Source organism: Gigantopelta aegis, unplaced genomic scaffold, assembly GCF_016097555.1.
Source record: "Gigantopelta aegis isolate Gae_Host unplaced genomic scaffold, Gae_host_genome ctg1724_pilon_pilon:::debris, whole genome shotgun sequence".
NCBI lineage: Eukaryota > Metazoa > Mollusca > Gastropoda > Neomphalida > Peltospiridae > Gigantopelta > Gigantopelta aegis.
Window position 1 is genome coordinate 20,606 of NW_024532781.1, and position 15,848 is coordinate 36,453.

At 34.2% G+C, this 15,848-nt stretch overlaps 1 protein-coding gene across 1 annotated transcript in view; it reads right to left on the reverse strand.

Moving 5' to 3' along the window:
• Positions 1 to 6,773: 6,773 nt before the first annotated feature.
• The window catches only part of LOC121391114 (receptor-type tyrosine-protein phosphatase eta-like), a gene marked incomplete at both ends in the record, with an annotated part of 92,024 nt that continues 82,949 nt past the window's right edge, over positions 6,774 to 15,848 (reverse strand). The window contains one exon of the mRNA XM_041522851.1: positions 6,774 to 7,043. Coding sequence (XP_041378785.1) covers positions 6,774 to 7,043 — 270 coding nt within the window. The remainder of the gene's footprint in view (positions 7,044 to 15,848) is intronic.

Sequence of the window (15,848 nt, forward strand, 5' to 3'; positions counted from 1 at the left end):
AAATGTTTATACAAATGATTAGGTAAAAATACTAATTAATGGTTAAATAAACTTTATTTACAAGGAAGTTAAAAAGTGTTTATACAAAGAGTAATATTTTTTAGTAATTTACTTGCGTTTTTATGTTAATTCTCATGAAGCCCCTTTTTGCAGACACTGATTACAAGTTATTGCTGTTTATACTTCAAAGAAACAAATTGTATGGACGATATGATCCTAAATACCAAATTACAGATTCATGTGATTACATGTACATTCTTTTATTTTCCTTTGTATTATCTTCAAAGACTGGGATAATTAATCCTTAATTAAGCACGTCGCCATCTCCAAATTCCTGGTCAGTCACCCATGAATGACTTATTTGTTTGCATTACCATAGTTTGACACCCAATAGTTGATGTATTTTTCATGCTGGGGTGTCGTTAAACATTCATTCATTCCATTCATTCATCCGGGAACGCATGTTGCCAAGCATGTGGCCTCTGTTTTGACATGGCGACTTCAATATCGCTCCAGACACACGGTCAGGGCGAAGTCGGTGAGATCAAGGCAAAGTTTGGGCTCACTTCACCTGGTCGCGTGAGACCATAGTTTGACACCCAATAGCCGATGTATTTTTCGTGCTAGGGTGTCGTTAAACATTCGTTCATTCATTCCGTCACTCAGTTCGTCAACTGTCACTACGTCAAGGAGAGGGACGTAACTTTACTGTGAACCTAACGCTGTGAAAACATGTAATCTGGGTCTGTAATCTTTTAATACTTTATCTTTATCTGTTCTGTGTGTATGTCCTGTATCTGTGTGATAATATTTCTGTATTTCTTTATTTGCTGTTACGTTTGGATCTCTTTAGTTTTTAGCCAACCCTCATGACGTCGCGCTTTTTATACCCGTACCAATCCCTTATTTGGGCAAAAAGGTTGGATAAAAATAGGAATATGCCATATGAGGTAATAAAGGTCACAATAAAAATAACAATCCCTCCAATATGGCGAAGAAGGCCACATTATAAATAGTGCACACTATATACGGCAAATAGTGTCAAGTTAAAAATAACACTAAGTCGTAAATGCCGGAACTACTATATACTAGCATATTTAAATAATATCCTAAATTATCTAAATAATTGTCCGTTTACAACTTAATTAATACAGCAACAGGCTGAAAACAGTTCTATATTTAAAATTCAAACATGGCTTGCATGCAATAAAATTGTGCTGTTTTCACAGCTTCAACTGGCTAGAAATGGTAAAAATGGTAACGACAGGTAGTGACTGATACATCATTCGATTACATAAAAATTCTATAGTATTTCTTAAATAGTAACATACATACATACAAAATATGTTTATCAACCAATGCACAAGATAGATGTACAGGGTTTCACATGACGCAGGAATCCTGCGTATTTGACGTTACTATTACCTAAAATACTCCTAAATAAAATCTGTGTGCGTCATGGTTGACACAAAATATTTCCGATGTCAATTGATTTTACTTTTTTTTTTTTTAATACATAAAAACCTAACGACTAGTTCAATTAAATTTTAATTCAATTTATTGCACAATACCAAACAAACTGGTGTCAGTAAACAGATAGAAAAAAAGAAAGGCATACAACATCAACGAAGTTGAATACGAAAATAGCGGAGCAGTTTAACTGGTTCACAACCTTATCAATATGTTTAACGTAACTTAAGTGTTAAAACCAGTGTGTCTCATGTAGCTAGTATGCCAGTCCCTTTGTCTAAATTTGGATCATCTACACAATGTTGAATATGCTGTCTTTATACGAATATCAGTCGCAAGGTTTTTGTGGTCTCCCCCCCCCCCCCCCCCCCCGTCAATTGCTTTAACATTTTTTTTAAACACCTAATAACCTAGCGACTACGCAGTTTCATAACAAATATAGCCTTGCGGCTTAACTGGTTCCCTTAGTAGTAGTAGTTTATTTACTTTAGGCCGTGTGGCATACAAGTATATACAATATTATAAGTCATATATAAATAATCATCAGCATAAACATAAACAAGTGGATATGTATTTGGAGGATGGACAGTTGTACATGTTGCGATCTTAAATGTAATGCACGTTTTAAATATTTTCCAATGTTACAAAGTTGTTTTCTATTCTGAACAGACAGTAATTGTATTAATTTAAAAACAGACGACCTTAACCAGTAGTATTTTCTTTTACATACAATACGCGAATATGCACATACAATGGACATATTAAAATAAAATGAAATTCATCTTCAATGTTATACAGATTACACATACGACATTTTCTCTGTGATCGTTCAGTTCCACAATACCTTCCTTGTTCAATGAGTAATTGGTACGATGAAACACGAAATTTTGTGATAAGAGATGAATAACTAATAGGTAATGATATCCTCAGATAATATTGTAAACAAAAAGTATCTGTTAAATACCTTAAAATATTACATTTTGGTGAATTTAAAAATAATTTGTCCATTTCTTGAATACAGTGATCTGACAGGCGCATGTTAACTCTTTTTATAAATATTACATGATTATCAACCTGCTGATTAAATCATACATCTCCAAATCCTAAAGAAAATAATAAATGTTTTACATGGTATAGCCAGTTAAAAGATTCCTGACTTTCTAACATATATATTGATTTCAAGATACAATTCTTCGTTTCTAAAAGCTTCAACCAATATTTAACAATTCTTACTTTACGTACTACATGTAGAGGCAATCTTCCCAATTCTGTTAACACAGCTGCATTCATTGTACCTTTTTTCACATTCAATATCATTTTACAAAAATCCATATGAACTTTTTCTACATCATGAGCTGGATCAAAACCCCATACTTCACTACCATAATTTAACACACTAGATATAGAAGTATCAAAAACATGTAACTGTGTTTCCTTATTAAGTGATAGATTATTACATAGTCTGAGAATATGACCCATGGTTTTTCAGCCTTGTAAAGCAGTTAATTTTTGAGTTTTTGTAAATTTACCATTGCAATTTAATGTTAATCCAAAATAATTAAAACTATCAACCACTTGGATTATATTATCATTGAAAGTCCATTTGTCTTTAGTGGTAATTTTCCCCCTTTTTTTGAGTACAACAATTTAGTTTTTTTTCTATATTTACATCAAAATTCCATTTAGTACTATAAGTATATAACGACTCTAATATCTTTTGCAGACCATCAACAGACTCTGACAGCAGCACAGTATCGTCTGCATACATTAAAAGAAACAATGAAATATGTTGTGTATACATCGGCTCACTAGAACCTTTAAGTAACTCGTTCTCAAAATCATCTAAATACAATGAAAATAAAAATGGTGTCAAGGCTTCGCCTTGCGTAAGTCCTGTGTTACTGCTGAAAAAGGCACAAAAACAAGATTAGAATTTTATACACGTCTTTAAGACCTCATACATAGATTTAATAATGATATGAATTTTCCCTGTGATACGGTTTCGGGCTAATTTAAATAATAGTTTATATCTATTTATGCTGTCAAAGGCTTTCCTGTAATCAACAAAACAACAATACAGCTTCTTCTTGCATCCCAACGCTTTCGAAATCAAATAATAAAGAGCAAATATAGCATCAGTTGTACCATAACCAGGTTTAAAACCAAACTGTGCATATATTATTTTCAGCTGACCAATTAAGCAGTCTATTATTTAAAACTGAGTTGAAGATTTTCTGAAGACAACTGATCAGTGTTATTCCTCAAATAACTATTGAGATTATTAGCATCTCCTTTCTTATACAATGGAATAATTATACCTTCTGACCAGCTATGTGGAAAGTTTCCACTATTAAATATGACATTAAACAAACGATATAAAATAGGAACAAGAACATCTTGAAAAGTTATAAAATATTCATTAAGTAAATGATCTCTTCCAGGAGATTTTTTTACATTTCAAACTCTTTATAACATTCTTAATTTCTTCCTCAGTGAATGGGTTATCTAACTCAGGATAAATAAAATCTGAATCATTACAGGTATATATATATCAGAAGAGTCATCAATGTAACCACATAAATCTTTAAAATGTTTTGTAAAGTCATCAAGAGTTAATTCAGTTACTGGAGCATGTGTGCATTTTTAAAATAAACTAAACAACTGACTAGATTTACTTTTTCTTAAATAACCAATTCTGTCACCTTCCAATCTAAGATATTTTCTTTTTACATAGCGTTCGTATTTCTTATACTGGCATTTAGCATCACATAAACATTGTCTATTCATTAAATTTCTTTGAGTGTTAAATAACGTTCTACACTTAACATCGAACCATGGCTTGTTCGGTTGTTTGGGCTTGTGGTGAGCTGGGTTATTTGAGATATAAAATTTGTTACTACAATAAGGACTCAGTATGTCATTCAGCATGAATTTTATGCGCTCGACACCTTCATTGACAGTCATTGCCGACACCTCCAATTTATTACAACATTCGTGAAAATCGTTTATCTTTTTATTCAGTTCACTCTTCATTCACTCGTTGTCAGCGTTCCACCTGAATACAGTACCGGTTTGAGCTTGTGAATACATGTCCTATGACATCCATCAGCTTTGGTGTAGTTCATACAAACAGTTACCAGAGCGTGGTCTGACCACTCGTTAAAATGACAAACATGCATTTCTGAAAGTTTGACAGCGTTACGTCTGTGCTCAATAATATAATCAATAACACTTGATCCAAGATAATTGTAAAATGTAAAACATCTAGTTGTGTCAACTTTCGCACGACCATTTGTTTGATACATACTTAGAAGTTTCCTTCCAAATGTGTTAACGGTTAAATCATCAGTGACACGTTTTTTTCACGATTATATCCGCATCATACGAAAACATGTCAGACAGCACATTTAAAATGGGTTCTGCTACTATATCATTTTCTATATAATCAAGTAGACTACCTATTTGACTATTTAGGTCACCGCTAAAAAGATTGAGCCCTTTGTGGAAAATGTTTAAAATATCATTTGTAATACATTCAAAAATATCACAATGGTATAAATTATAGTGTACATTATTTTCGTGTGGTACATATGCAAAACATAAATAAACAGTAGACGAAAATATGTTTTCTAGTTTTAACCATATTACCGAATCTTCAACATATTTTTCTATGCAAATAAAATTTGCAAAGGATTTTTTATACAATAAAATAAGACCTCCCCCTTTACCTTTGCTTCTGGGGAAATATCTAAATTCATATTCATCATTTAATAATGATAAATCAAGCTCAGTATCCGCTTTTATCCAACACTCCGATAAGAATATAATATCATGTTGCCATATAATATCGACAAACGCCTGTTCGCATATTTTATGTTCAATGCTCCTGTTTAACAACCAAACTGGAATTCTGTACTTGAAATTCTTTCATTTAGCATGTTAAACATTTCCTGTTTTCCGTCTACTTTGGCCAATCTCGTCTTTTATTCCACACAGTTCTTTTTCAAAAATGTCTTATTTCTTTTCAAAATTTATTACCTTTGTTTCCACATTTTCTAATTTTTCTAACTTTTTGAACACATCACACACTTTCTGATCTAAAGTACGTATTGAGTTTGTGATATCCGCTACCCATGGAGGAGTTACACTCATATTCGGTAAGGATGTTTGCATCATGGGCGAATTGTACATCTGCATATATTGTGTGTTGCTCATGGGAGTCGGTGTAGATGTAAACTGTTGTGGTTGTAATATACAGGTATTACTCTGAGCAGGCGATTGCATGTTGGTGGTTTCGTACAGTACTGAGTTTGGTTTGTTCAGAACACTACTCAACAACTTATTTTCACTGCTATCGCTGTTACCGCTGTGCTCACAGCTTGAAGTGTTTCTTTTCTTCTTTGGTTTTCCCATTAAATATCATTTTTCACACATCAGAATACTCACAAATACAAACGCAGACCGTATCGTAATAAGTGTTAAAAACAGTGTGGCTGATGTGTGCCAGTTCCTGTCTAAATTTAGATCATCGCAACAATGTCGAATGCGCGGTCTGTTTACGGACGTCAGATAATAGTTAACTAGCCGCGAGATTTTAGTTCGGTTTATCTATTTAGTTTTTTGTTTTGTTTTTATTATTTTTCTTTATTGTTTTTAATACATATAGATGGTTGAGCAAATCTCATAATAAGAGTTAGTTATAATTATTGTGCAGATGCAGCTATGTTACAAAGCAGGTTAGCATGCAGCATTGGGCGATTAAAAGCCAAAGGGTGCATAAAAAGATAGTGCAGGGCGCTCATTAAGTCAATACTTTTCTTAATGTGCGGGGCGAGTTGCAATTTAAAATGGCGGGCATATGTTTTATGTTGTCGTTGGAATATTTATTTTGTTAATAATGACGTACGTTCTTCAGTCGGGATTTAGTGAGTATGGTAGCCTAGCTAGGTTATACATTTGTGGTTTCTATGTCCATTTGTTATACTATTTCGGTTGAGAAATGGTTGAAACTGGGTGCCACATGTTTTGATTACCAGCTATTTAGAGGATATGTAACACTATTTGGATATAGAAAGAACCACTCTTTCTACGTTCCTTTGGACTATATAAAAAGACTGGAAAAGCACTAAATTATTTACAAAAAGAAAAACAATGTATATCTATTATACAGATAGAATAGTGGATATAATATATGCATGTAATATAAACAAGACAGTTATTCAGTTAATTATGTGATTTAAGAAATATATATCATAAATGACTCCCATTTACCAGATGCTACGTGGAACCCTGAATGTACCTACTTGTTTTCGCTGTTAACAGAGGTGGTGCTGTCTGTTGTGTCCTGTAAGTGATGTGTGTTGTCACGGTTATGGCATACTCTGTTCCAGGCTGAAGACCAGTGATTTTCTTCATGTTGGTTCCCTTGGTTACATCAGTCCTACCATCACCTGGTGTCCATGTCACTACATATTTAAAATCAGGTGTTGTATCCCTCGGTGGTTGCCAGTTCACTGTCAGCGAGTTGTGTGTTGACATTTGTAGTTCGAGATCGGTAACCTTTAGGTTGGTAACTGAAATTTTTTTTAAAAAAATTAATTAGATCAAAAGAAATGATGCTTTATATACAGAAAAACCACAGTGTAATGGCATAGGCATGCTATAAGCAGCCTTCCATGTTAATATCACTCTAATAAGCTTACGGAACATGTACAATGTACATGTATAAGTTGGATTACAGTTTTACTGTTTAATTTTGTGAAACATTTTTGCGTGTTTTTTTAGTTTTTTTGCTTTATAAAGAACAAATGAATCAGGCACATGTTACTCAGCTTACTAGGCCTTCTCCATAATAAATATATGTTATGACAGTAATATAGTTTTTGCAATTTAAATATGAACAGAAAAAGAGAAAGAAAGAAACAATAAAGGAAACAAAAAAAAAGATGCAATAAAGTTTTCCGTGTTCAATAATTAGACAGTAGGTTTGCTAAAGGAAAACACAACACAAACAAGGCATCGCAATGATTAAGTAAAAATAATAATAGCAATAAAATAAAGAAATTAAGGGAAACGTTTTGTTTTATTTATATACTTATGTACATGATTTTTAAAAAAAAATTATTGTCTTCTTCGCTTAGAGTACCTTTACCATTTAAAACAATTTGTAAATCTGTTGGCTGAAATCTTTGCAATGAATTCCAGAGAGTGCGTTTTTCTCTTTCATATAAAATGCACTTACACACATAATGATAATTGTTTTCGAAATTATATTCACAACTACACGAGGAATCGATGCTAAGACCAATTTGATATAAGTCTGCTTTTAAATCACTACACCCGTGTCTTAACTTGGTATGCAATACATTTTCTCTTCTATTACCAAATGAATATATAGCATGGTGCAACGCATAGGACATCGGGTTTAATTGCTTTTTAAATGAAAATATGTTTTGATAATTTCGAATTTCAGCTCATAGGTTGTTCCAAAGTGTTATTGTCATTATGTTAAACATTGTACACAGATTTTTGAATTTATGCCTGAAATTACCTGTTGCTAATCCAGTTTCGTAATACAAAGACTTTCTAGATGCAAAACCGGCCTCGGTGGTGTTGTGGTTAGGCCATTGGTCTATACAGGCTGGTAGGTACTGGGTTCAGACTCCAGTCGAGGCATGGGATTTTTAATCCAGATACCAACTCCAAACCCTGAGAGAATGCTCCGCAAGGCTCAATGGGTAGGTGTAAACCACTTGCACCAACCAGTGATCCATAACTGGTTCAACAAAGGCCATGGTTTGTGCTATCCTGCCTGTGGGAAGCACAAATAAAAGATCCCTAGCTGCCTGTCGTAAAAGAGTAGCCTATGTGGTGACAGCGGGTTTCCTCTAAAAACCAGTGTCAGAATGACCATATGTTTGACGTCTAATAGCCAATGATAAGATAAAAAATCAATGTGCTCTAGTGGCATCATTAAATAAAACAAACTCTTTTTTTTTATAGATGCAAATTTAGGCAAACCCGTGATTAATCGGGTGGATTCTATTGTACTTTTTCAATATTGTCTTCCTCAACTAAAGAACACCCATCCCATACTTCCAATGCATCTTCTAATATCGGGCGGATAAAAGTTATATATATTTTCAATAAAGTTTGTCGATTTATAAAATATTTTTATTTCCTAAGTACAGAAATCATTACCGAAGCCGACTTACAAATTTTATTAATAAGTATTGTCCACTTGGCATTTGCTGAAAAGGTTAAACCTAAATGTTTATGGCTTTTTGTTCTGTTTAATGTTTTGCTACCAAATGTTTATATGAGATTTAATGAATCAAACGTCTGTTGTTGCCATTCATCAAATGAATGGTTTCTGGTAAAGATCCAGGTAGGAGCTGGGGTTCTTACAAATAAATATGATGGATATATTTTGTTATAGTGTATAAAAATGTAGTATCTTGTACAGATGTTACGGTTGTCTATTTTGTATGTTTGTTTGTTTTTGTTTGGGTGAGTTTTTGGGGGTTGGTTTTCTTTTGGTCATCATATAATATATGTTAGTTTATGTGAAACATACAGCAAATGACATTTTTATGTTGCAACCACTCACTAGAAAACTGCAGCCGATACTGATACTGAATTCATACTCGGGCATATTTCAAAATACTAGTTTCTGGTGTCGGATGGAATGTTAATCTTTTCCCTTGTATTCCTTTTAAGTAATCTACATTAGGAAGTAAATTAATAAAGGTTTGTAGGAGGAAGGAGCTAGGAGCTGCATTTATATCATGCATAACAAATTCCTTAATTAACCTATTTTGAATTAGTGAAGTTTAGGTAGCAGCACGGGTTTCCACGAGAAGCATCGAAACCAATACCGATATTACCTAGCCACTTGATGAACCACAATATAAAAAGCTGTCTGACACAGAAAATTACTAAAAGCAAGCAGCAAAGGCTGCCCAGAAACAAAAAGAAGTAGACCAGATTTGAAAGTAATCTACTGCTTCGAAAATGTCACAGGCATAAGTGTCATTGGATTTGAAAAATCCACCAAACAGGTCGAGCACTAGTCTCTCTAAATAAAGAAAATGACACCAAACAACTTACAGAAGTACCTTCAGGTTGCCTGAAAAAGATCAAACAACGTTTAGTCCCGATCAGCAATATATATGAAACTTTGGCCGACATCGGTGATGACGATATGGAGATTTCATCTCTAGAACATTGCTGATCACAAAGACCATCAGCAAAGCCAAAGATAAAACCCATACTTCCTCCTGATGGCAAATAAAGTCATCCAGTGGAACTGTCGTGGGCTTAGGCCCAATTTTGATGAATTAAGTCTTCTAATTCAAAATTATAATCCCCTTGTGGCGTGTCTTCGGGAAATGTTCCCAAAGGATACTGACAGTATTAACGTCAGAGGATTTATCCTCTACAATAAATGAATTTTTTTTTAAAATAAAGCATTCTTGTAAATGAATCTATTTCCCAGAGCAAAGTTATATTAAATACAAATTTGCAAGTTGTGGCTGTAAAGGTCACAGCTCATAAAACTATAACTCTATGCTTAATTTATTTACCACCACGTAACAAGTTTAATTTTAACCCTAGAGATCTTCAAGTTCTTCTAGAGCAGCTACCTACTCCCTTCATCATTATGGAAGATCTTAATGGTCACCACACCTTGTCGGGATGCGAGGTTATAAATACTAGAGGTAAACAATTGGAAAACTTAATTCTCAAAAACGATTTAATACTATTAAATGATGCAAGTCATACATATTTTCACTCTGCACATCTGTTGGTTTAAACCTTTGTAGTCCATCACTTTTCTTTATTTCTCCTGGACAGTTGGCTGAGACACTTCTGACAGAGAATGATGGACCTACTTAACTTGAAAGGGTTCAGAGATAGAAGTTGGCAGGGAGAAACTGGGATCAATTTCGGTATCTATGCAACACTCGACTGCAACAGTCTGCCATTACTGATGTCAGTGATCCCATGTGTTTGTTCACTTCTATCCTGAAAGATATTGCAGAGGAAACTATTTCTAAGACTTCGGCAGTGCCAGAGAGTTTTAGTAAACCATGGTTCAATGACACATGCAAATATGCAATTAAAGAGCAAAACAGGTCCCTCGAGAGATTCAAGCTGGAACCTATGGGGGATAACCTGAATACTTATTGTGTTGCTCGTAGAAATAAAGGGAAAATAATCCAATACACTTGTCTGTCAATGATATTGATGTCACATCTCATCGTGACATTGCCAATGCCTTGGCAGATAACTTCTCTCATAACTCTTCTCCTTTCAGTACAGATGCTTTTACATCTGTCACAAATAAAGCTGAAAAGCAACGTTTCATCTGAAAATGCTGAAGTATACAACAGGCACTTCTCTTTGGGGGAGTTGCAGGATACCCTTCATAGAGTCCATGACATTTCAGTAGGACCAGATGAAATACAGTATCAACTATTTAAACACTTACTGAATCATCATTGATGGTTCTACTAAATATATCTAATAAAATCTGGTTGATTGTACGAAAGCAATTATTATTCCTATTCATAAGCCTGGTAAGGATCCAACAAATCCTATAAGTTATCGTCCTATCATTTTAACAAGTTGTACTTGTAAAACCATGGAACGAATGATCAACCGTAGACTTGTCTGGTATCTTGAGTCCAACAAATTGCTTACTAACATGCAATGTGGGTTCAGGTCTACACGTAACACGGTCTTGTTAGATTTGAAACGTTTTATAGGGAAGCTTTCAACAACAACCAGCATTTGGTATTGGTCTTTTTGACCTAGAGAAAGCTTATGATACCACGTGAAAGTACAGCATTTTTAAAGACATCCATGCATGGCATGGACCTAAGAGGTCTATGCCTGATTTTATTTAATTGTTTTTTAAAAGATAGGTCTTTCAAGGTATGAGTGGGATGCACTTTCTCAGATACACACACACAAGAGATGGGTGTACCTCAAGGTACCATTCTCTCAGTTATGCTATTTTCTGTAAAAATAAACATTACCCAGTGTTTAAAACCTGGTGTTGATAGCTCATTATATGTTGATGATTTTCAGATTTGTTACAGTTCATTCAAAATGAGTATTGTCGAACGTCAGTTAAAGCTTTGTTTGAATAAGCGACTGACAATGGTTTTCGATTCTCAAAGTCAAAAACTGTATGTATGCATATCTGCCAGAAAAGAGGTCACCACTTAAACCCACAGCTGTTTCTGGACAAAAGTCATATTCCAGTGGTGGAAGAGACTAAATTTCTGGGAGTAATATTTGACAGGAAGCTATCATTTGTGCCCCATCTAAAATATGTTAAGAAGGAGGGTTTAAAAGCCATTAATATTTTAAATGTTATTGGTAATACAGAATGAGGAGCAGAGTGAAAGGTTATGCTTCGTCTGTATAGATCTTTAGTTAGAATAGTTAGAACTTGATTGTGCATGGGTGCATTGTGTATGGATCAGCACGCAACCTTGGCTTACTTGCAGATGCTAGATCCTATTAATAACCAGGGGCTAACTTTGTCTTGGTGTTTTTAGAACATCATCCCTGGAGATGTACGTTGATGCAAAGCTTTTTCTACAAAATACCGTCAATATTAAGTTGATGCCAAAACATCCAGTACATAATGCAGTGTTTGATAATAGATATATTGAGTTGTTCGGTGCAAATCCAAATGCCATTCTCACATTTGGTCTTCATATTAAACAATTCCTAACTGTTTCCAACATTGATTTAACAGACATTATGGAAGCATCTTCATATTTCATATTGCCACACATGGAAATTCAAGAGTGCTACCGTGATTACATTCCTGTTTATATGGATGGATATGACAAGATGGGAATTCTGTGACTTGTGCTACAGGTTTTTTTTTTTTTATCTGATGCAATACTTTCTATAAGATTTCCGTATTCGGCTTCAGATTTAGCTGCGGAATCCTGGGCAATTATTGCTTTCGTGTCTCCAAGCTTTACAAAATATGAAGCTGGAACATTTCTTATTTTATGATTTTATCTATTGCTAATAAAGATGTTTTATTTTGTTGGGTTCCCAGCCATACTGGTATCAGGGGTATCTGCTTTGGATGTGTCTCATTCCAGGGATTGGTGTGCCGTACACTGATCTTAAACATGATATTAACCAATGTATCTTTTGGACTTGGCACAACGATTGGAATGGTGTGGTTGCGAACAGGCTTCATTTTTTAAAGCCAGTCCTAATTGTTTCTGTTTAGGTAACCATGCCAGTGTATCAGCAGAAGGCTTAGATGACTTAAATATATGGCAGTTGCCAGTATTTAAATTCATGCTGTACAAATTAAATTGTCTGCAATGACCAACACAATCAATGGCAATGTTAGTAAGTAGGCTAATGGCACACAAAAGGATCATACACAAAGTATGTTCATAAAAATTCATAACTTTAATGAACAAACACCCTCAAGCTCCCCACTGTTCCAACATATTTGATCATCTGTCTAATGTCCCCATCTGTCCCCACCCAACACCTCTTGTGGAATATTATTGGGAGAATGTTTTTTTTTCTCTAAATTTACACTGTGACATTGTATAACCATGATGTCCAAGCAACTTCAAATTCACATGATTCTTCAATAACGGAAATGTTGAATGTATAATAGTAACATCACAACAAACATAATAACAAATGCACATGATTGACTGTTTCGAGTCTTCGAATACTATGTTGTCATGTTTTAATATTACTTCAATCAGCTTTATTATCACAAGCGAAACATGCTGGTGCATTAGAGATAGAGAAAATACAGATTTTGTTATGTATGATATACTGTAATAAATACAGAGATGGTAAAAAATGGTGAGGAGCATATGTAAGGTCATCTGCCTTCACTGCTGGAACATTGTATGGAGACATACACAAATTCACCAAATTCTGCTGTTTACATCACACACCACTTGAAAGCAGAACATGCATTTGAGGTTGTGCTTGTCAATAAGCATTTTGGAGCTTGTTTTCACCAGCATATTAAAACATTTCAGATCAATTTTGGAAACATTTTAATGACTTACAGTGCTGCTATAACATTGCAAAAACAATAACCACAACGGTTAAACTGTTTTCACACTGCTTCAGCTAAAATGGATAGGCTGGAACTGTGTAGGTATTGAATGTGACCGCCTTCTTGTGTTTTAAATAATATGACTTAATACTTCAAACATAAACTGTATTCAGTGTGAATTTTAAAATGTTTTCATAATGATAGAAAGGCTAGTGGAAACGATCAATTCTAACTAAAATGTTTTTCATAAATGTTGATATATGATACATTCAGGCATATTGTTGATGCTGACAAGGAGTTAATCCTGATTAGTGGAATGCACAATTGGCAATAACTGATTTAAATACATGTTGCCAACAAGCAAGAACTCAATTATAATGTAAGTGCATTACCTTATTGGTACGGACTGGATGGCAAAATAGGCTCTTATAATATTATTAGGATATTTAAGCAGACCTTTAAATTGTGGTTCTGTCTGAAACCTTTGTGGAATACGAGCATGTAAAAATACACTCTCACTCTCAGTCACACTCACACTCACAGTCACACTGACTCATTCACTCACTCACTCACTCAGATACCACCAACAGTCTTTTTCTGAGTGAGATTTCATACAATTGTTTTGAAGTCCAGTGATAAGGAAAATGACGTCAACCAGGAGCATGTGACACAAAATGTGCATACGGCAAGTTGTGCACATAAAGCGTGAATAGCACATGCAATTAACAGAACACCTCTGGATTATCAAAGGGAATAGTTACACAATAATGTTCTCAAATTGTCATGGTTAGAATTCAAGTAAATAAAATGCTACATACATTCATTTGGGTCACAAGAACTTTTTTCCTCTCGTATATATGAGACATGCATAGGCATGTGGGGTGGGAGTTTTAAAATAAAAACATTAATGAACATAACTGCTTTTTTAGTTTACTTATTTCGCTGTTGTTTCATTCAGTAATTTATTTGCATAGTATTGCAAGTCAACTTTCTAATTTTCTTCACTTTCCTTTAGAAAGACAACATTTCAGTACTTAAATTGGCACTTATTCACAAAGCATTTACGTTGCTTGGGCATTGCGCGGTGTTTGTGTGGTATTTACGTCCACGCTAGGTTATGGAAAGGTGGTATTCACTAAACAAGACACAAACCCAGCACTCTCTGCGTGCCCCTATTGTGTGCGTCTTGGGGATTCCCTCGTTCACAGCTTGGAAAATTGTGTTGCTATTGTGAATAATTATTGAATAATTATTTGTTTTGGATCATTTCAAATACTTCTTCAAAGGTGTATAACTATTTCATACTATTGTGCGAGTTCATAAAATGTGTTTAGACCATGGGTACATTTTTAATATCTTTCCAAAACATTTTGAAACACATTTACTTCTTAAACGTATTTAGGAACTTGGAGAAAGCAACATCTGTGATTCGAGTTATATTATTTTAAGTGTATTGTCTGGAGTTTGCAGCCATTGTAAGGTGTTTCCGGCTAATAAAGTATCATTTGCAATTAAAATTACATATTAAATATATTTTCCTGTTTAAAATACCAATATATCTCGAATATCTACAATATCTCCATATCCAATGTGTTTCGGCCATGTCCTAATATTTAAAGCAGTCTTTTTTTCTTTCTGTTCATTTTCCTTCATAATTATATATATATTTTTTGTACATTGGAAAGTAAAATCTACTTTGGGTTACTACAAACATCATGACAACAAAGAGCTTAACACTGATATTCTAAACAAGAGAATCTTTTTAATATGTAATTTTAGTAATGAAAATATGTTGTATACCTTACAAAAATGAATTAATGAATGAATGTTACGACACCACAGCACAAAAAATACATTGGGTGTCAAACTATGATAAAGGCAAAATTAAAGTGATGATCAACATCAATATAAAAATTCAACACTTAAATAAAATTTAGAATAAAAGACAGTATCTCAAAGAAATTGTAATAAAAGTTCTGGATGGAAACGAAAGGATTCCATCACAGTTTTTTGTCCAAATATATCTTTTCGAGTTTCTTTGAGATGAGGACACTCCACCAAAATGTGGCACACCGTCAGAGTACACTGACAATGGTCACACTGAAGTCGAGGATCTTTCTTCCAAATAAATGAATGGGTCAAGTAAGTATGACCGATGCAAGCACGACACAAGACTATTTCATCCTTCCTGCACTGCCGATAGGAGGACTGCCACTCTCCCAAGACTGGCTTGATAGCATGCATCTTGTTCGCAACTGTACCGTCCCAATCATGTTGCCAAGTTGAAAAGATAAATTGGTTGATA